Source organism: Salvelinus fontinalis, chromosome 39 (assembly GCF_029448725.1).
Source record: "Salvelinus fontinalis isolate EN_2023a chromosome 39, ASM2944872v1, whole genome shotgun sequence".
Lineage (NCBI taxonomy): Eukaryota > Metazoa > Chordata > Actinopteri > Salmoniformes > Salmonidae > Salvelinus > Salvelinus fontinalis.
This window is the reverse complement of record NC_074703.1, coordinates 10,740,294-10,762,394: the sequence shown is the minus strand read 5'-3', so window position 1 is coordinate 10,762,394 and position 22,101 is coordinate 10,740,294. Positions and strand designations below refer to the sequence as shown.

Genomic DNA, 22,101 nt, shown 5'->3' with positions numbered 1-22,101 from the left:
TCAGAGAAAATTAAACATAGGCTTTAGCATGCAATATATTGATTAATATGTAGACAACATACAGTGCACATTTTGCCCCTAATTGACCTAATATATGCATCAGATTTTATTTAAATATCCCGCCCTGCGACGCTTGCCACGCGTCGGCCCTCGCGAGGCAGTAAAGCAAGCACACACACACACATACACACACCGACCGACAGACCGAGCGAGCTAGAGTTTCCCCACTCTGTTCGGCCAGTATTGTCAGTGCGACCAAGAGCTGACAACCAGCAAGTATTCTCTTCAGTAAATTTAAATATATCTTTGATGAACAGAAAACGAATTTAATCGTGCGTCGGAACTATCATTCTGCCATTTACAAAGACCAAAGAATAGTTTCAAAACCAGTTTAATTCTCGCTATGTAGGTGTCTCGGTTGGAGTACTAGGAACGGGAGCACGTTGATCTGTGATCGAAGATGAGTGGGACCAACGCGGCTTCTGGAGCGGCGCCTTGCCGCTTTGCTCACTACTTTGTGATATGCGGAATAGACACCGAAACTGGGCTGGAACCGGACGAATTAGCCGGTAAGATTACTTTCTTATTTTTTATGAACCTTTTCCCTATGAGGTAACTATGCAAAAACAACGATTTTTTTCTTTCTAAAAACGATCTATTTGATTTTAAACTAATACACTTGAATCTTAGTGACACTGTCAATGCATATCATTTATTTAGAACATATTTTACAGTCTGAAGGTAATACATTATGTGCTGTATTTAAAGACAACAACATAAAGACAATACAGTTGCAGCCTGATGCCACCTTGTTTACATTCTTGTAGTCTCTGGTAAACTGGGTTAAAGGTATTGGGGACATTTCTTCACATGTTTGTCAGACCTGTTTTTGTGGACTAAAAGAGAGAGCGAGAAAGCAATGGCTATAATGTCATTATTTCAATGGTAAAACGCCAACACTTCTTATGACGCTGGTGTTTCAGTGAAGCACAGTGAAGGATGCAAAAGTGGAGGCTTTTAGGATGTTTTTGTTTACAAAGGCTGCTACTGAGGAAAGTCATTGTTATTTCAGTAATAAAACAGTTAAAACCCCATGAACCCTTCCTCAGTTAAGAAGAAATTCTATTATATCTCTGCATATATTTTAGGATCAATCAGCGTTGGACTCAGGTCCTCTCTCTGTTTGTGTTTGGCGAGGCTGTGTGTTTGTTCAGTGCAATAGCAAGCTCTAAGTACTCTCTGTTAACCATGCAGGTCCCGTATTGATTTCAGGGTCACCCCTCCAGTTTTGCATCAGTGACTGAACAAAGTGCACAGCCCCCTAAAAACAAAAGCAGAGGCCCTCCATCGATCGCCAGCCTCCACTTGGCTATGTTCAGGGGCCAACTGAGCTGCGTTCAGTCACTCGAACACTGCCAAATAGCAGTAGTCTGGGGTTGCTGCATGTTTTTAATTAGTTTGCATCCTGTTCATATTGAATTACCTGGCAGATTCAGACTCGTATTCTCCTGTTGAGTTAAAATATTTCCTCTGTGACATAGTCCGTTCTATAGAAAGGGAGCTTTCTTTGACATTGAGTGCTCTGCACGTGGTTCTGTTGGATAAGTAGAAAATGTTCCTGTATGGTCACGTCATGCTGTTGTTGCATATGATATCACATGTCTCCATGGCTGAGTCTATGTAACTAGAAGTTCAGAATTACTTAACGGTCTGTGTGTGTTCACAGAACAGCTTTACCTCAAGTGAGGGAGCTGTGATTGCTTCTGATTTGAATCCTTTGTCCTTCGGAACAGCTCTTCTAGTACTTTCCAAGCACAAGACTCTAGAATGGGAGGATTCAGGATTCCTTTAGTTGCATGTTTAATCAGACACATTAGCCTCTCTATGGGGGGCAGGATTTTGGGACAATCAGAGTGCTGAGCGGGGTGATATTTTGGGGCTAATATTTTGATTCTGTGAGGATTCATTTGCACTGGGGTGAGGAGGCATCATGAATGATATGACACAGGCAGTTCAACAGCTATCGGGTTATGACACTGGGATGTTCTTGTCTGTGTTCCTGTCTCGTCTCTAGAAATGTGTGTGTTGTCTCTGTGACTAAATTCATGTTGCTGTTTCTCTTTATTTGCTTGTGGTTAAGTCTGCACCAGAACCATTTGTTGCCAGTGTGTGTGTTGATCTCAGGCTGTGGCGCGTCGTTGATCCTCAGATGTGACACTGCTGAGCATCCACCACACTGAGCCTTTATGCCTCCCTGTCTGCTGCCCTCACACTGATCACCCCAACCCTCTGATCATCTGCCTGTGTGTCTGTGTGAAACTGGGGCACAAGTTAACAGTCGGAGGAGTTGAGCCATCAGCTGTTAGGAAAGGACAGGGTGAGAGAAAGAGATGGCGTGTTGGAGTGATTCTTTAGTAGAGTGGCCAGGGTGGTAATGTCTGTGTTGCTGTTGATTTAGATCATTCAGAGACTGTATCTCTGGTGTGATGATTAACAAAGCTTTGTGGGACAGAGTTTAAGTTTCTTTAGGGGATTTGATGAATCTGTCTCCAGACATGATTAGATAGTTGAGACGGCACCACCTGTCAAAATCATAACTCTACTGTTCTTAATCCCACATACTACTACTCAGCAAAGTCTCTCAGGAAGTACTATACCTATACTTGGGCATTATGGTACAGTATGTCTATGGGTCTCTGATTTGTGTGTGTGGTTTTGGCGTATGGTAGTCTGCCGCAGCATTTTCTCCATTGATCTTTGAGTGCTCTATAGTGGGCTATTCTGGAGGTCCGTTAACGTAGCATTGTTTATCCACAGACACGGTGGGAAAAGTTCTAGTAGAATCCATTACAGGAGCCATTTGTAGACCATTATCTCCTCCCCCTCTCACTCAGCATCCAATCTCCCCAGGGCTTTGTCCTCTACCCCAGTGAGCAACTGAACATCCAAACTGACATTCATTTACAATTCAGATCGAGCTGCTCGTCGCCCACTGCTCTCCTCCCCCACGACTCTCCTCAGATTGCCATGATGGATATCATTGATATCAACATGTCGCCACTCGCTGTGAGCTTCTTCTTTATTAGCTATCGCTATAGCAGCCCAAGCCTGGCTTGTATCCTGTTTTACAGTGGCCGGTTTGGTCTGGGCTGGTTTCCGTTTGATCCACATTAGGCTCAGGCCTGGCCTTGCTTATTTTGAGCTGTTAATGTGGCTCTGACTCCCATCCTTCCAAACCACTCCCATTCCCTTTGTGTGGCAGTATGCCTGTTTCCCCAGGCCCATTGTTCTAGGCGCTAGGGCCAGACTTCCTGTGGATTTGACCGGCATTCCCGCCTGCATGTGTGGCTGCTGGGGGGGACACTGTCCCAGTGGATGCCATCTCGCTCACTGACTGAACAAATAGGGAGAATGGTAGTACCACACTTTTCGTTGGCTTTGACCTCAATGTTTGTCCTCAGAGATGAAACATTTCCAAACTAGAGGAGAGGTGAAGTGTGTGTCACTCCTATTAAAGGGATAGTTCAGGATTTTGGCAATGAAGCCAAAAAGCTACTATCCCCGAGTCAGATGAACTCATGGATACCATTTTTATGTCTCTGTATCCAAAATGAAAGAAGTTAATAGGTAGCATTGGCTCGCGAAACTAACTAGCTTTAGCGCAACGACTGGAAGTCTAAGGGAACAGCTAGCATGCTACAAGTTCATCTGACTCTTGGGAGGTAGATAAAAGGCTTCATTGCCAAAATCCTTTTCGTATCACTTTAATTGTGGCACTATAATAGAAGTCTTACTCACTGACTGTATCAGAGTCTTGAAGTGGTTTATATATATCCTGGCTGGTGACTAGAGCGACAGAAATGGTTCCACTCTAACAGAGGCCCGCCACCAATGTGTTGTCCGTTCCCTGTATTCTAGGACCAGCTGCATTGTGTGTGTGTGTGTGTGTGTGTGTGTGTGTGTGTGTGTGTGTGTGTGTGTGTGTGTGTGTGTGTGTGTGTGTGTGGAGCTGAAAAGTGAGAAAGGGTGTGTGCTATTCTGGGAGTTGAGGTTGGCACACCAGCTGTACAGGGAAAGTTATTAGGTCAGTGTTGTATCCTCGTGAGACTCCCCTCTCCTCACCTCACACCCCTCACTCTAACCCCCCACTGATGGGAAAGGCATGCCCGAAGCATCCATAAATATAAAATGAAGTAGTCTTACTGACAAACACACTTAAGATGCAGCCTGTACCAGTGAACAACAGATGTTCAGCTTTCAGTAAGCAATCCTGCAATGATGCTATGTACTCCATCAGGTGAGAATTTACCTTTATAGTCGATCCTGTCTCTTCGGAAAGGGGAGAGGCTCCAGTGGTCCCAGACCTCCCCTTTCTCCCCTCTTTTATCCCCGTCCATTCATCCATCATCCCCGTCTCCCTCTTTCATACCGCAGACTCCTCACACCGGTCTTTAATCCTAACCGGCACATTTGATAATGCCTGATTGTGGTTGGGTTAGTGAAATCGTGCGTGTACTTCAACCCCATCCATAAACTGTATTGGCTAATACATGCGCATATTTTCTATGTCTCTAGAACTCTATACGTGTCCCTGGAGTGCAAGAGTGTACCCGTGTAGGCTACAAGTGTACTAGTGTTTCTGGTGATATGACCTACACGTTGATAACAGAATGTAGGCCTGTAGGGACTACCTAAACAAGCCCAGTGAAGGAGCCTCACAAAGGGATTTGAAGGGCTTTACTGCTGGCCTTGGCCACCTGTCCTCCAGGGGCCAGTCAAAGTCAGCACAATGCAGCCCGTGGCTAATGCTAATACAACACTGAAATATGCTAATGATGACACGGGCCAGCGCTGATGCACACCCTTGTTGACATATGCTAATGACCATTTAGGAATCTGTTAACCTAAACCATAGGCTAACACTTATGCTAGTTCATATTAATAGGTAAACATTGTGGCTAACACCTTCAGTTCTCTGGTGATGTGACCAAGGAGGTTTCTCTAGACAAAGGAGGGGGGAAGCTAAATGTCCTCCAAAGCAGAGTACTCTTTTAATGGTCACACACTGAATTCTTCCTTCTTCCCACTCTCTCTCTTTTTTCTCTCTTCCGCTCTTGCTCTCGTGCTCCCCCTCTATCTCTCCCTCCCTCTCCCCTTTCTCGCTCTCTCTCCACTGTGTAGTGATTTCCTCCATCTCTCTATGCCATCGTCTCCTGTGTGTAATAGTGTGACCTGTAGTCAGGCCAGTTAGCTAGGCAGCAGGCAGGGCTATCTATCTGTAGTCAGGCCAGTTAGCTAGGCAGCAGGCAGGGCTATCTATCTGTAGTCAGGCCAGTTAGCTAGGCAGCAGGCAGGGCTATCTATCTGTAGTCAGGCCAGTTAGCTAGGCAGCAGGCAGGGCTATCTATCTGTAGTCAGGCCAGTTAGCTAGGCAGTAGGCAGGGCTATCTATCTGTGGGCTGTGTTAAGCCTATTAGTTTAATCCATTCAGACAGCTCCTCCAGGCTACACTGAGCAGTGCTCCACGCTTTAACAATCTCTCTAATCTAACGCAGGCCTCCACACACAAACGCGCACGCGCACGCACATGCACATGCAACCACAGCCTCTGCACTCTGCTTCCCTGAACGTTTGACCCTTTTAGACATAAGGGTTACTCAACTCCACTCCCACAGAGTCACCCTGTCTGCTTGTTTTTAGTCTTCACCAAGGAGGTCAGGGGATTCACCTCTATTACCTAGTGATAATACTAGTAGTAACTTAGTAATAACATTTATGCCAAAAACCTGTGAAAATGGCCAGACACTGAAGTTGACGCAGACTGGAATTCAATGAAAAAAAAAACGATTTGTTTGTTAGGTATAACGTAGGCTACTCTGTCCTTACAGTGTAGTCTAGCAATAAGCTTGTTAGATCAATGTCAGGGACACTGTCACCACCATTATCCCCATCGATCACTGTCGACCTGTCAAGTGTTTTAAGTTAAAGATCAAGATCAGAGGTTAAGAGTTGGAACCGACCCACCTGATCATGATGGATACCCAGCCTCAGGGAGGAGTGGGCGAGAGGTGAGGCTGCTGTTGCTGGGAGCCTGTTGCCACGGTAGCACCGTCGGTCCCCCAAACCCCCCTCCAAACACACAAATACCCCCGACCTGACTCAAAACGAGCAGTTGATCACTGAGGGCTGTGCACCCCATTTCACACACACCTCCCCCGTGTGACCCTTGACCCGGTCTCCAATATGCTCCCTCTCTCCCTAGGCTCGGCAGCAGCAGATGTGGGAGAATGGGGTGTAGTGGGTGAGGGGGAAAGGAAAGGAAAAGGGATACCTAGTCAATCACAACTGAATGCATTCAACCAAAATGTCTTCCGCATGTAACACAACTGAGACAGGGAGTTGTTGTTTTGGTAAGGCCAACCAGAGGCTTAACGTTATTTACACTGGTGGCCTGTTGGAGAAATCACATTTCTGTGCTTATAAGCTTCTAGCAGATTCTCTTACAGCTTTTGTCGATTTGATTGTTCCGAAGCTAAATTTACTCTCGTGCTGCTTTTCTGTCACATTTTCTTCCACTGTTTTTTTCTTCTATAATAGAATGACTCGCGGTCCAGAATAGGCACCAGGTAGAAATCTAAACGGTTATAGTGAGGTGATGTGTCCTTGGTTCTTTTTGAAGTGCCAACTTTTGTCTATTACGGACCATGTTTTAGTAGAGTTTTGTAGTGTTCCAAATAGCTCAGCTGTTTGGATGATCTGGCCTTTTATTCATCCTGTGGTAAAACACCATTTGTTGCATCTTTGAAAGTCAAACAACCTATGTTTGTGAGGCGCTCACTATATGGAAATGTCACAATCTGACATTTCACTCTCTCTGTTTCTGTCTGTTATGCTACTGTCTATGTGGAAACAGTACTGGCAGAGAAGCCTATTGACTAGTGTTGGGTTCTGAGAATATGAAATATACTTATTTATGTCACTGAGGGGGAGAGGGTAATGTGTAACGTTTACATTATGTCAGGATGTGTTATTGTTAGCCATCAGGGATCTTATGGGAGGGATCCTCTGGGAGGACAAGAGACACAGTCTGGTACCAATCGCCATGACAGCCTTGAGTTGGGGAGGAGTGAGCACTTTGGGGTAGAGGTCAGATGAAGTGAGGAAGAACAGATATCACTAAGGTTCTGTTTAGCAACAGAGATGCTTTGGCTGTTCAGATGTGCAGGATGAAACTCGGCCTAGGAGAAAGGGTTAAATATCAGTGCTGGTGTGGAAATGTTTTTGTCTAATGCAGCTGTATTGATCTTTGATCGGGAGTCCCATAGAGCGGCACACAATTGTCCCAGCGTCGTCCGGGTTAGGGGAAAGTTTGGCCGGGGTAGGCCGTCATTGTAAATAAGAATTTGTTCTTAACTGACTTCCCTAGTTAAATAAAGGTTAAATAAAATAAAAAATACTGTAACATAATGGTTTTCCATTCCCATAGAATGTATTGTTTGTGTAATCATCATGGTCAGTTGCCAGGTTTAGTATAAAGTCTTCCATGAACTTTCTGACTTCCTCCTATTGGCTGACTTCTCCATCCCAACAATAGCATGTCCAACAATAGAACCACAACATATATTTAAGGCTCATTATACAACACAATTCATACAAAACATATGCTGCTTGTTCTGGTAGCCTAGTGGTTAGAGTGTTGGGCCAGTAACCGAAAAGTTGCTGGATCGAATCCCCGAGCTGACAAAGTACAAATCTGTCGTTCTGCCCCTGAACAAGGCAGTTAACCCACTGTTTCCCCCCGGCGCCGACGACGTGGATGTTGATTTAAGGCCCCCGCACCTCTCTGATTCAGAGGGGTTGGGTTAAATGCGGAAGACACAATTCGGGTGAATGCATTCAGTTGTACAACTGACTAGCTCTCCCCCGTTGCCCAATATGCTGGTTTCAAACAATTAATTTATATTCCTCTATCCATCCCTTTCTCGCCTCCCCCTCAGGCTCTCTGTCAATACAAGGGGCAACAAGTGTTGTTGTTGCTGTGTGTACCCTGGAGAATGGATAGTGGTTATACCCAGTGGTGAAATAGTACAGCCAGGGTTCTGCGGTCTGTGTGCTATGTCCTGTTTGTTTTGCCTCTGCTCTGGAGTGGGCTGACCCAGAGATGGCACTGTCAGTGTCACTGAAAGACATTTCAAAAAGACCAGGCTTCTGTTGAAATGGCTGACTGGGATTGAGAAAAAGAGCACGGGATAAAGAGAGGGAGAGAGGCAATACAGAGAAATAATGAGAGGGAGAAGGATGGAGAGAAATAGATATGTGATGGGGAGAAAGAATGAGAGGGTTACACACAGGGAGGTGGGGACCCAGGGAGACAGGGAAGAGTCATCTCTTGGTATAATCAAATGATGAAGAAGAGGGAGAGAGAGAATTTATGAAGGGCTGGAGAGGGATAGGAATGTAGAAGAAGAAAGATGCTTCTGGATGAAAGCGAGGGGAAAATCCCTCTCGGATGAAGAGCTGTGTGTGGTTTAGTGCACGCTGGTTCATTTCCATCCATCACAGGATGATAATACTACACCGCCCAGCGTCCCTAGCAACACGGGACACACCGTCAGCAGAACAGCACCCGGCCTCCTCCTCCTACTCATAGTAACGTTGTGCTGTTATATCGGAGGTACCGGCTGTAAATCTCTTTATGTAACTAACACCCGATAGCCATCTCCCATGACAGATTACAGCACAGGGCAGTGGTAGGCTACAGGGCTGCTGGCGGTGCCTAGCAACAGGACTATCGCCGCGGCGTCCAGTGTGAGGCCATGCTACTGGACAGTCAGGGATTATTCATGTTGTGTAAATCAGAACATTGAAGAGCTGAAATGTATTAATTGCATCATTCCTGTGTGCCAGCCAGACCAGTTGATGAATGAGAAGAGAAGCATGTTTTTATAGAGATTGCAATGATCACAGACATGCAATATCTGTGAGCTTGGTGTAGCAGATGTGGTTTTTAGAGCCCTTTTCTCATCTGTGAATCTGTCCAACAAGCATTTTTATGTAACGTCAACATGTATGAATCTGTTTTTTAATATCGGTTTCAATGTGCTTAGTTAGATTATGGATGTTTGGATACATTTGTGAATATATTTGAAGAGCTCCAATGCAGCCGACAGTAATGTTGATTCAACGACTTGATAGAGGCTAAAGCTGAGTCACATTGGCTGTCCAGTCCAGAAGGAAACCAACAACTTCCAAGGCCCTCGGAACATTCCAGAACATCTAGTTGCCATGACAACCCCGGAATATGTATCTAATTCGTTCACAGTATGGTCAATCTGCTAGGGATTAATTGGAAAGCATTCTTTGTTGTGGCTGATGGGGAAACGATCTTTCAACGTGTGTGTGTGTGTGTGTGTGTGTGTGTTTGTCTTTCTGGGGATGCTTAGCTGGCCGGTAATGTCGACTTTGTTCTTTGACCGAGCTCCAACTCATCCAGCGACCTGTGCCCTGTGATAAGCCTGCTGGGTAAACAATACGTGACCGCAATCAGATAGGACACATTGATCTCTCTCTGTTTCTCGTTCCCTCTCCTTGTCTTGCACAGGACACAGCGCACGCACACACTGTGGCTGTCGCTACATCCCCAGGCTGTCCCTACATGTCTCATGTTGACAGAGAGAGTAGCAGAGGCTGAGGGCTCTTCAGTGGCCTACAGATACACCGCCATGATAAAGACATGTAATAAGTAGCTCCGGGGGGCGGTGTCACTGTGGCCATAAAGCCTGAAAGACTATGGGTAGTCATTGGCTAGGACTGTCTCTTCTCCGTCACACACTGATGATTCATACCGAGTGGCATTTATGGAAAAGGATGGCGCAGATAGGGACAATGGGCTGGCAATGCAGGACTAGAGCTAACAGAGAACCCTGTATGTTCTAGCCATTCTGTTTCTATGTACAACATACATTATACTTCTCCTGTCTGCTCCATTGAAATATCATTAATTTAATGGTCTGCTCATTAAAGCAGACCATTAAATGGGGGAGCGAGAGAATAAGGCAGGTAGAGTGCACAAGAGGGAAAGGGCAAAGCGGGAAATATTGAAGGAGCATCTAGGCTTGTGATGAAAATGAACATTGAGGAATAGCTTTTTGATTATGTCTTCGTGTAAGCCCCAGTCTTGGTTTGGTATATCCTGTAGTAAACAGTCCGTCAGTAGCAGTGTCTGGTAGCACAGATTAACCTCAGTCACTGGGGTCTATTTTTACTCACGTTGGTTGTGTCTCAAATGGCACCCTATTCCCTAAATATTGCACTACTTTTGACCAGGGCCCATATGACTTTGATCAAAAGTAGTCCACTTTATTGGAAATAGTGTAATTTGCGATGTAGACAATCACAGTCCTCCAGCAGTGTGAACGTATGGCGCTTAAGCTCTTTTCCGTAACAGTCACACTCAGCAGTGTTAGGTTCTAGAGTAAATAACTCACGGACACTAGAGAGCGTAAGCAAGTAAAATTCTCCCCGAAGGGTCAATACAGCTGTAATTCAGACATAGACATGGCTTCGCTCGTGGTGTATTCATACCCCACTTTGGGTGGAGTCTTCTCCTTATCGTTAAACATTGCATCATTCTTGCTAAGCAGGGAACTAAGTGACATGAGCCTTGAACTGTTTCTCCCCCTATTAGTGCTGTCACATGCTTTTCCTGCACGCAGCCCCTCCCAAGCTTCATTATGGGCCCCCTCGTGTCTCATGTGTATCTAATGTTCCTATACTTCTGAGTATAACAATGATCCAAGTTGAACCCCCAGAGCCAATTGGGGGTTCTGGTCACCCCTAAAGCCAATTCCTCCTTTGGTTGTCTTTCCTTCCAGTTCTCTGCTGCCAATGACTGGAACGAACTGCAAAAATCTCTGAAGCTGGAAACACTTATCACCCTCACTAACTTTAAGCACCAGTTGTCAGAGCAGCTCACAGATTACTGCACTTGTACATAGCCCATCTATAATTTAGCCCAAACAACTACCCCTTCCCCCACTGTATTTATTTATTTTGCTCCTTTGCACCCCATTATTTCTACTTTGCACATTCTTTCCATTGCAAATCAACTATTCCAGTGTTTTACTTGCTGTATTGTATTTACTTCGCCACCATGGCCTTTTTTTGCCTTTACCTCCCTTATCTCACCTCATTTGCTCACATTGTATATAGACTTATTTTTCTACTGTATTATTGACTGTATGTTTTGTTTATTCCATGTGCAACTCTGTGTTGTTGTATGTGTCGAATTGCTATGCTTTGTCTTGGCCAGGTCGCAGTTGCAAATGAGAACTTGTTCTCAACTGGCCTACCTGGTTAAATAAAGGTGAAATAAAAAAATAAAAACCCAGACTCCATCAGCAGATAGGGGGGGAAAAAGCTCCAATGGCGTGACAGTATAGATGAGTTTGGTGTGGAGGAGTTGGAGTGGAGTTTATAATGAGAACGCTTCCATTGAGAAGAGGAAAGTAGGAGGGAGGGGTTGGCTGTGGTCAGATATTTTTCTCCTGCTTCTTAGGCCTATTACAAGATGAAACACATTTCTATGTCCATTTACCATGAAGTGCGAGACTTTATAATGATTCGTTTTTTTCCGATCTGAAAAATATACTGGACAAAACCTGACAGACATTCTCAGTTGATTCATTCTGAGTTCAGCTGCTATAGGCTCTCCAAACCACCTGCTCTCCGTTGAGAGGGAATTGGCTAGAGTCTGTAATACTGTTAAAATGAGAATGGCGTGCCGAGATTGTGAATGGCAGTAGTAGCTACTTGATATGTGGATGGGCAAGTAATCTCCTTCCAGCTGTTAAACATTTATCAGGGCACACACCAATGTCATTGTGTCTTTTCCTGGATGAAACACAGAACTTAAATCTCTGTTCTCTGAAAGCCTCATTTCCCCACCAGGAAAATAAGTTATTTTGTTGTACCTCGCTCTGCTCTTGTTTGCTTTATTTGAGTCGGTCTGTTGGCCACACTGACTGAGGTTGTTGCAAAAGGCACTTGGTGTTAGATACCCTGGCTGCGTCTGTGATGATAAAGACAGTAAACGTCAGACTGGCTAAAAGCAATCTGTCCATGTTCTTTGTAGTCAAACTAGTTTATGTGCGTTTTCTGTTTTGTTTCAGTTTCTTTGTGGGCCATGTTTTTGTCTTGTATGCTGTAGGTTACATGAAGATGAATGTTACAGTAGATCATAGCAAAGGGCTGTACTGAACTATTCAAAGTGAACATAGATTATTCCCATACATGAAGGTTAGGGGTGGTACTGTCTGTTATCCTTTGATAGTATTCATTCTAGTGCTTGTGTAACATGGATCAAGTCGACCCTCAACACTAACCACTACACCAAATGACTTTCCACCCAGATCAGGAGCAACTGTTCTCCTCATGGAAGCCTTGTTATAGGGTGCATCTTTTGACCAATGGGTAAAATTGTGTAGATAATCTCCCTTGAAAACCAATGGTCCAAACCTTTTGGAGTTGTTACCCTTGTAGGATGGCCAATAATGCTGAGCAATTAACCAACTTTTTTTTTTTTTTTTTTTTGCTGGGTGGGTGGGGTTATTACACAACTTATTGACCGATGTCGGTTCAATTACTTGAACTCCAGTTAGTTCAGGTTTTTCTGGGCCCAACGTGCCGTTTTCTCTAGAAAGAAATCAAATAATTTATGAGAGTGGGGCGCTGAGCTGAAGGGAGTTGTAGTTTTCATTTAAGCAAATATTCAGTCTAGTTCAGCGCAGAAACGTGGTTATTAACTACTATGAACATAATCCATTGCGTCTGTTTTTTTTCTGGCTCTGACTGAGATGGATACACTTGTACGCCTGCTACATTAGGTTAAATACACACAGACCGCATGAGAGAGGAAAGGAAACCACACATCGACGAGAGAGAGGGATAAAGACAGTTCGTGAAAGTATGCCTTAGCTACTTTGATAAACTATTAAAATGATGGTCGGACAGCTCTGCAGCATGCTTAGGCAGGCCAGCTAAATAGGATGACTGAAGACAGTACAGTATGGGGAGAACAGAGAACAGTGTCTGGCTGTTTGTAGCTACTGCCTGAGCATGAGATGATGATATACAAAATAATCAAGTCCTTAAAAAAACGGAAGTATTTTATTTCATAGGAAATTAAATTTTGTAATTTTATTTAACTAGGCAAGTCGGTTAACAACAAATTCTTATTTACAATGACAGCCTACCCCGATGACGTTGGGCCAATTGTGTACCGCCCTATGGGACACCCAATCATGGCCAGGGTCTGTAGTGACACCTCAAGCACTGAGATGCAGTGTCTTAGACCGCTGCACCACTCGGGAGCAAATGCATCTGTTATATATATTTTTTAAACTGAAATCGACAACCGTGATTATTTTTTAAATAATCGAAACCGAACTGACCTCAAAAAACAATCAATGGAGGCTAGAAGAAAAAAGTGGAAAGTTGCATTCTGTCAGCTAGGCTGGATTCTGTGCTAGAATTAAGGATAATGGCTACCTGACGGGCTCAGTTTCCCATTGAACTCGCCATCTTTCTTCTCGAATCCGCAGGACATCAAACAATATAGAGGGAAGATGGAGACATGACATGTAGTATTTTAGTATACACTTTTCATACTCAGCAAGCGTATCTGAAATTATTTAAAAAAAAAATATATTTATTTGAAATGTCAACGGAGCACATACCAATCGTTTTATTTTCATAGCTTTTTACATTTAATTCAGCTCGTCATGCTAATTTAGCTTTTTGGGAAACGCGGAAACAACTTTAAAGACGACGACCATAAAATGTAAAATCCTCAAAAGTTGTTTACGAGTAACCTGCACTGCTATATCAACAGAGCTCGGTGCTTATTATCGGATGTATTAGGTTACGAAATCAAATTTTATTTTGACATAAGATTAATTATATATTAGAGCGACCCCACGGAACATTTCAGAACCCAAATAATCATTTTTTTATTTTATACAAAGTGAAAATTCATCACCAAAGCGCGTCCGACCAAGTATGGTGTGAAAACATGTAGAGAATGATAGCAGGAAACTTGTAATGGAGACAGATGGACTGTTGTACGAGCTCTGATGGGGCCTTGGTGAACGCAGAGCTCCACGCCATGGTGATTGATGAAAGGAGTCAGTGGCGTTATGATGGGGGAAGTCCAGCTGTATTATCTTACAGCTCTATCTGGTGTGAAGGATGGTGATGGTGGCTTGTTGTGCTGGCTCGTGGAGGATGATGTGCTGAATTACAACTGGTTCCGGTTCTGATTTCTGAAAGCCTTGAAGTCCATCTCCATCCACCATTGTTTAATCTCTTTTCTCTTTTTTGTCTCTCAGCTTTCCTTCGTCTTATCCATCTGTAGTCAAGTTGTACGGTGGATGTTGTCTTTATACTCCACTGTTGAGGCCATCTGTGAGAGCAGCTCTATGTAAAGTGGCATGCTATTTCAGCCTGTTGCAGGATGTTGCAATCCATGCCAACCGATGAACACAGATTGGTCATTTGCATGTTGGCTTAGAGAGAGAGAGAGACACACACACACACTTGCTCAGGTGTCGTTAGGGCTCAGTGATCTGTTTTCTCGCTGGGTGTTTGGTATGAAGCCCTCTGTAGCCGTAAGCATCACCAGATAGTTGTGGACTGTTGGCATTAAACAAGGGATTCTTTGTCTGTTTTTATAAACATTTAGGGGTGAACAAATGATTTGCCCTTCTCTACCCTACCCACCACCCACCACCCACACACTTGTCTATCTCTTTCTTTCTCTCTCTTGCTCTCTGTCCTGTACACTCTCTTGCCTGGCTTCAAGTGAGCACTCAGCTTTGTTGGCCTGAGCTTGTGCACTACAGATCTCACTCTCTCACGCACTTCTACCCTTTGTCACTCTCTGTAATAAAAGTGACCCTTCTCTCTCTTCTTTGTTGTGAAATTACCTTAGCATTGTCTGTTGGTTGTCAATCAACTCACGTGTCCACTCGTCTCAACACACAGGTACCCCTCTCTCCGAGGTGGCCATGGGGCTTCTAATGGGGCGACGCAATTAACATGTGTTCATAGGGTTGAAACGGGATGATGTAACCTCACTTCAACCAGGGCCAATAGTCTCTTCAGAGCGTTGGGATGCTAAACAGGTTGCCGTGGTAACCAAAGGCTTTTAAGCAAGTCATATTATGCCGTAGGGGTAGATGGGTTGTTCGGTAGAGAGAGACCCCACCCCCTCCACCACTATAGTCCCATTCTCACTCTGCTTAGGCCTAATTATATTTAGATCATTTACGTTGGTTGTCAGTGGTTGGCGTTTTGGAAGCATCGAGGCAGCAACATATATGACCCTTTATGCACAGCCACACACACAAAACACATATTTTTCAATGCACAAGTATAGCAATTTTAAGAAATAGTTTTCTTTCTTCAGAGCCCTAACTGAGAGACTATGCACAGCTCTTAGAGACAAATGGATCAAATATGGCCGACGCTGGCCTTCAATGTGCCTGTTTGTCTGATCTCTGCCCTTGTAGGGCTGAGGGGCTCTTACGGGGTTACAGAGGGCTCTTACATGGCCGTGCTGCATGGATGTGTGTACAGCACTGTGGGGAGGAACTAGTCTACAGAAGGCTCCGTAATACCACCATAATTAGTCTGAGGGCCAACCAAGCCAAAGCCTTATCTGTGGATATCAAAGGAGACGGAGAGAGATTCAGATGTTTTGTTTCCCATCTCTCTTCTACGCTCTCCCCCGCTCTCTCTCGGTCTTCCTCCCCCTATCTCAATCTCTAACTGATGACAGTTCCCTCTCCTCAAGTGCCGAGGGCCAATTTGTTCCTTCTCCTTTCATCTGCCTCAGGAATTGAAATGTGCTGCCAGTGGCATTTTTACCACCGTTACATTTTTGATTTTGTTCATGATCACTTTATTTAAATAATCTACCATGTGATTACTGGTGTAGAAATATCGCTAACCTTGACCTCTGAATCGAAACCTCCCCTACGCCATTATACTGTGTTTACATTTTTTTTAGCCAGAAAGACTGTTTATTTTGTAAGAATGGCATTACTAGGCTTTTCTTTCAAAAGATCAAGATAAACCTAAGGGAAGGGAAATGTTCATATGGTATGTGGCTAGTTATTTTGGGGTTGTGAAAACGTCAGACAGGCAGAGTTTTCCCCTGGAGGTTTGAGAGCTGGCACTTCTCCCTAGTGTACACTACACTGAACTCTACAGCTGTTTTTCTCTCTTCTTTATCTCACTCTCCTTTATTCTCCCTACATCTATCCCTGTCTTTGACGTTTTCATACACACACTCCCTCACTCTGGTCTCCTTTTGCTCTGTGCTCGTCCTCTAAGGCTCACACACTCCCTCCTTTTTTTTCACATTCCATCTACCATTTCTCTCACTTGCTCTCTGTATTTTTCAGTCTAACAATCCCACCCTCCCTCTTCAGTGTTCTCCCCTGGCAGGCTCTCTCCTCTCTTTGTCTTTCAACAGGAGGCTGGGTCAGTCAGGCTGTGTACTACTGCAGCTGGCTTTACCCCTGTGGAAATACACATTTGGACGAGCCTACATTAACTTTTTATATAACCCTGCGTGATCCTACTGAACCCAGATGACTCTTCTAGAGGAACACCTGGCCACCTGAATACACCTCTGTACCACACAGCTTGGTGGACCCTGAGTCAGCTCAGACCAGTCACCAGTCATCGTTTTCATCACTTTGTTATTGCAATGCTACCATGAAAACAGCTGTTAGTACTGCCCTCATTCAATTGCTTAATTATAAGTTGCTCCTGCCCTCAAAACATAATTTTGACAGGTAACTACTAGCCGGCCTACTAGTTTTCTCCACAGGCCGGTTTGTTCCCCCCCCTTTCATCAGGTACCACTTCCAGGATGGGCTGACGTTTTCTGTCTCCTGCTTCAGGTTCACTCCCCAGTGCACCTCTGACAAACTCCCTTCTGAGGACTGCCTGTGTGCTAAACCCCTCCTGCAGTGTCTTTTATTTATATCCTTTTATCACTCCTGAAACAGCCTGTACCGCCCCTCGCACGGTGTTACAGCCGACAGCACGCACGCACACCTCCTGCACAGCATGCTGGGAAATCCCAGTTGCATATACCTGCCACCTGGGGCAAGATGTAAAAGTCACATGTCTGTCATTATTCAAAATAGTCTCGGACCTTTGTTTCATAAGGGAAGAAACCGTGTCTAAAACTGTAAACTGAAACTGGCTGAAACTGTGTGCTGTCACCACCATGAGTTACAATGGTGTAGCTGTGGATTATCAACTTTAAGGTTTCTCTGTTCTGTATCTCTCTTAAAGTAGGGCTGGAATTGCCAGCGACCTCACAATACCATATTATCACAATAACTTTGCCAATACGGGATGTATTGCGATTCTCACGTTTCTATATGTATTGCGATTCGATCCTGTGATTTTTGTTTTAAACACAGTGCTCACCATGTCTGCTAAACAGAGCCTTGAGAAAACAAGTTTTGATCTGTCATGGAAATAAGTGCTGAAAACGAATTGGCTCCCTATTTTATTAAGAAGATGGAGAACAAATTAGTTTTGGTGCAGCTACAGCAAACTCGAGCAAAATAATATTGCGAAATTGTCAAAACGATCCGAAATATCGTCAAAAATAATATACCGATTATGTAACTATCAATTATTATATATTTTTTTTCTCCAATACTTTAAAGCGCCATCTTTCTCTCTCCTAAACAAACAGGGATGATGATGATGCCGTTGTCATGGGGAAAGAATGTTGGACAGGTTCCACTGTGGTGAACCCAGCTTAGCAGGGATAAAAGATCTGTTGCAGAAGCTTTTTCCCCCTCCTAAATCCCACATCACAAACATGTCATTTTCCCCTCTGTTTTGTTCAGATCCATCAGTTATTACAGGGTGTGGAAATGCATCTTCTGTTGATTAATGGGTTGTCCTTTGTTTTGTGATGATTGTTATTCCTATAGTGTGAAGTGTTTTTTTTTAAAGCTGCACCTGTACTCCCTTCCTCAGCTACACCTCCACATTTAGCATAGGAATCAGCAACTCCTTCTAATTGGCCTATCATAGGATCACGTTACAGTGAGTCATTAAGCTGGGATAACTCAACCTGGCTCAACGAAGGACCCTTGGGAGAGGGGTGCATGCGCCTGAATAAAAATGAGTCATCCATACACCTCCTCTTTCCCCCTTCCTTTCTTTTCTCTCGCCTTTTCCTCACCCTCCTCCCACTAACCCAGGCTCACATTACTCTTTCCCTCTGTTTTACCCCTGTCCTCCCGCTCTCGTCTCTCCTCCTCATGGAGAGAGGGGACAAAGCAGTGGCTGAGGGAATGACAGTGGTGACATCACCGTGCCAGTGTTCTATCCCTTTACTCGAGACAATAGAGTGCTGAATAAGGCCATCAGAGCCAGGCTAATCTGGGCTGTGACACATAACCATTGTGACCACACACACACACAGGCAAACAAACTGAAAGCAGATGCACACTCACACCAACGTATTCATGCACACACTGTTCTTCTGTCTCACACACACACATTCGGCCCTGCACATCAAGACCCCTCGTGTAAAGATAATTAAGAGATTACAAGGTGGCGACCCTGCCCCCTACCTATTTATCTTGTTGCCAGGAGACAGATGCTGTGCTGCTATATATAATTGGCCCGTCAGCGTCCGGGTTTGGCTGGTGTAGGCAGTCATTGTAAATAATAAGTTGTTCTTAACTGACTTGCCTAGTTACATTATAATTTTTTTATTTAACCAGGTTGGCCAGTTGAGAACAAGTTCTCATTTACAACTGCGACCTGGCCAAGATAAAGCAAAGCAGTGCGACACATACAACAACACAGAGTTACACATGGAATAAACAAACATACTGTCAATAATACAATAGGAAAAGTCTATATACAGTGTGTGCAGATGAGGTAGGATAACGGAGGTAAAGCAATAAATAGGCCATAGTGGCGAGATAATTACAATTTAGCAATTAAACACTGGAGTGATAGATGTGCAGAAGATGAGTGTGCAAGTAGAGGAGTGTGCAAGTAGAGATACTGGGGTGAAAGGAGCAACAAAAACAAAAATAACAGTATGGGGATGAGGTAGTTGGATGGACTATGTACAGGTGCAGTGATCTGTGAGCTGCTCTGACAGCTGATGTTTAACGTTAGAGACGGAGATATGAGTCTCCAGCTTCAGTGATTTTTGCAGTTCGTTCCAGTCATTGGCAGCAGAGAACTGGAAGGAAAGGCGGCCAAAGGAGGAGTTGGCTTTGGGGGTGACCAGTGAAATATACCTGCTGGAGCGCATGCTACGGGTGGGTGCTGCTATGGTGACCAGTGAGCTGAGATAAGGCGGGGCTTTACCAAGCAAAGACTTATATATGACCTGGAGCCAGTGGGTTTGGCGACGAATATGAAGCGAGGGCCAGCCAACGAGAGCATACAGGTCGCAGTGGTGGGTAGTATATGGGGCTTTGGTGACAAAACGGATGACACTGTGATAGACTGCATCTAATTTGCTGAGTAGAGTGTTGGAGGCTATTTTGTAAATGACATCGCAGAAGTCAAGGATTAGTAGGATAGTCAGTTTTACGAGGGTATGTTTGGCAGCATGAGTGAAGGATGCTTTGTTGCGAAATAGGAAGCCGGTTCTAGATTTAATTTTGGGAAGGAGAGTTTTACAGTCTAATCAGACACTTAGGTATTTGTAGTTGTCCACATATTCTGAAGTCAGAACCGTCCAGAGTGGTGATGCTGGACGGGCAGCGATCGGTAAAGGTTAAAAATATATATACATGTTATCTATTTTTTTCTTTCTGGTGTCTCTGTGGCACTGCCAGTCTTGGTTGGCTGGGCTTGTAAGTATGCATTTCCTGGTAAGGTCTACACCGGTTGTATTCGGCGCTTGTGGCAAATACAATTTGATTTGATTTCAGCACTGTAGCACTGGCAGTCTTGGTTGGGTGGGTTCAGCGCTCTGGGTGGTGTGGTTGGGGGTTATGGGGGAAGAGTTGTATGTGTATTGTACATGATTGTGTTGGAGAACGTTTGGCAGCATTCACCTGGCATTGTCTCTGTACATATGTTACTGTGTGTGTGTCCTGACTAGGCCCTGTGCCCAGCCTGAGCAGGTGTTGGTGCTGGTCTGGTGCGTACTGGAATGTGTTCAGAAGGCCAATGGGGACAGGGCCAGCGCTGCAGGAGGCAGCAAAGCTAACTTTAACACTGAGCTACTGTTCCTAGCTGGGGAAGTAAAGTATTAGCCAAATAATGAAATGTTAATAGCTTTAATATTCCCATTTTATTAGAGTCTTGCAATTATATTATATTATTATCTTAAATCATGACTTAAAGCTTATCTTTTTCCTTTTACAACCTGTACATTTCTCTATAATTATCATATTTTGTCCTCAGAATTCTTTGTTCCTACTTTGTCATTTCACAGGCTTCATTCACTGAGGATAGTGACATAATGTATTCAGGAGACACTCCGATATGTGGAAGCTTTTTGAAGTTAGTCTAGAAGCCCATGGGATTGTCTGCCATGACGGTCCCTACTGCAGAATGTCACATCTATCCATTCATAGTGCTGGCTCCCGTCTCTGTCAGGGCTGGGTGACAATCAGGACAGACTGTGTTGTCAACCATCCACAAAGCAACTCTGTCTGCTACGATCCCACAGAGCTGATTCAACCCAATGACACACCCATGCATGCATATACAGACATGTGCGCACACCACACACACTATGGCTACAGCCACATCCGACGGACGCCAACTCTGTCATGGCAACAAAGCCTCTCAATCATTCTCTGTGGCTGCCATCTCCAGCTGCATGTATTGTCTACTATAGTCTCCCTCAGTATAGCACGTATGAACACCCTGCAGCCCAGCCTGCTGAATACAACACATGCATTATACATCGCCGTCTGGAGCTACACTGTGTGTGTGAGTGTGTATGAGACTTTCTGATTGTATAGATGAGCTGATTGCTGCTGTAATTGGCCAGTGTTGTGTCTGCTGATGCTGAAGGAGGAGATGGGGTCTCCCTCCTAATGAGGGAGAACACATGGGTGTGTGTCTTTCTCTGGGGGGGATTTTAGCTGTAAAAAGTGGTGCATTAATTGGTCTCTGCTTTCAATCATCACACAGTCAACTGGAGCTACAGAGGACTAGCTTGGGAATGGTGGGTGGGGTTTAGTTTATGGATGGAAATAATTACGGCAAATTCTAATGTCATGGAGGGAGAATGTGAGCGGTTGGGAGAGAGGGAGAATGTGAGAGGTTGGGAGAGAGGGAGAATGGCTTTTGCTGCCTTTGATAGGCCATGAAATGAATGAGCACACTGGATAGAATAACATTACTTCATACCCTGTCAATAGAATTCAGCTCATCACAATTACCGCTAGATAGATGAGAAAATGACACTTTCAGAAATGCCTGAAATAAGGGAGGCTACTTGTCTTGTGTTTTTAAAGGTGTTGTCACTTATGAGAAGGTAATCGGTGTGTGCTCCTCTGCGCTGCTCCATCCAAGTCCTTGATCTGTGGTCGGCTCGCTTTGTCTGTTCGGTGTTCTGGTCTGGCTCAGACTAGGGCTGTCGCGGTAACCGTATTACCGGCGCACCAGCAGTCACGAGTCATGACCACAGTCAAATTCCCTGTGACCGTTGGTCACGGTAATCCCAATCCAAAACTGCACTAATGGATGGCGCTGATGGGTAGCCTACCAAACTGGCTAATGACCCTCGTTAATGGCCTGGTACCAAGAGCTCTAGTGTCCCTATAATCATCCTCTAAACACTTCATGATTTGAATTTGAATAATCTAAATGGTCTGAAGGAGGACAAATGGGGATGGGAGTTTGAGGTCCCGTACCAAAAGGCGAAGAGCAAGCAGCTGTAGGCTATTAGGGCGTAGAGGCCCCGTGTGTGTGTGTGTGTGTGGGGGGGGGGGGGGGTGAGTAACACACAGGATGGAGGGAGAGACAGCAACTACTGTTAACTCGCACTAGACTAACTTCTTGCTAGTTATTTAT

The 22,101-nt window shown here is 44.5% G+C and overlaps 1 protein-coding gene across 8 annotated transcripts in view; it reads left to right on the top strand.

The window, feature by feature from the left end:
* Nucleotides 1–188: 188 nt before the first annotated feature.
* LOC129838687 (DENN domain-containing protein 5B-like) overlaps nucleotides 189–22,101 on the top strand; it is a 78,157-nt gene continuing 56,244 nt past the window's right edge. For all 8 annotated transcript variants that reach the window (XM_055905825.1, XM_055905824.1, XM_055905823.1 and 5 more), the window contains exon 1: nucleotides 189–569. In XM_055905825.1, the coding sequence (XP_055761800.1) occupies nucleotides 461–569 (109 nt within the window). In that variant the 5' untranslated portion in view covers nucleotides 189–460. The remainder of the gene's footprint in view (nucleotides 570–22,101) is intronic.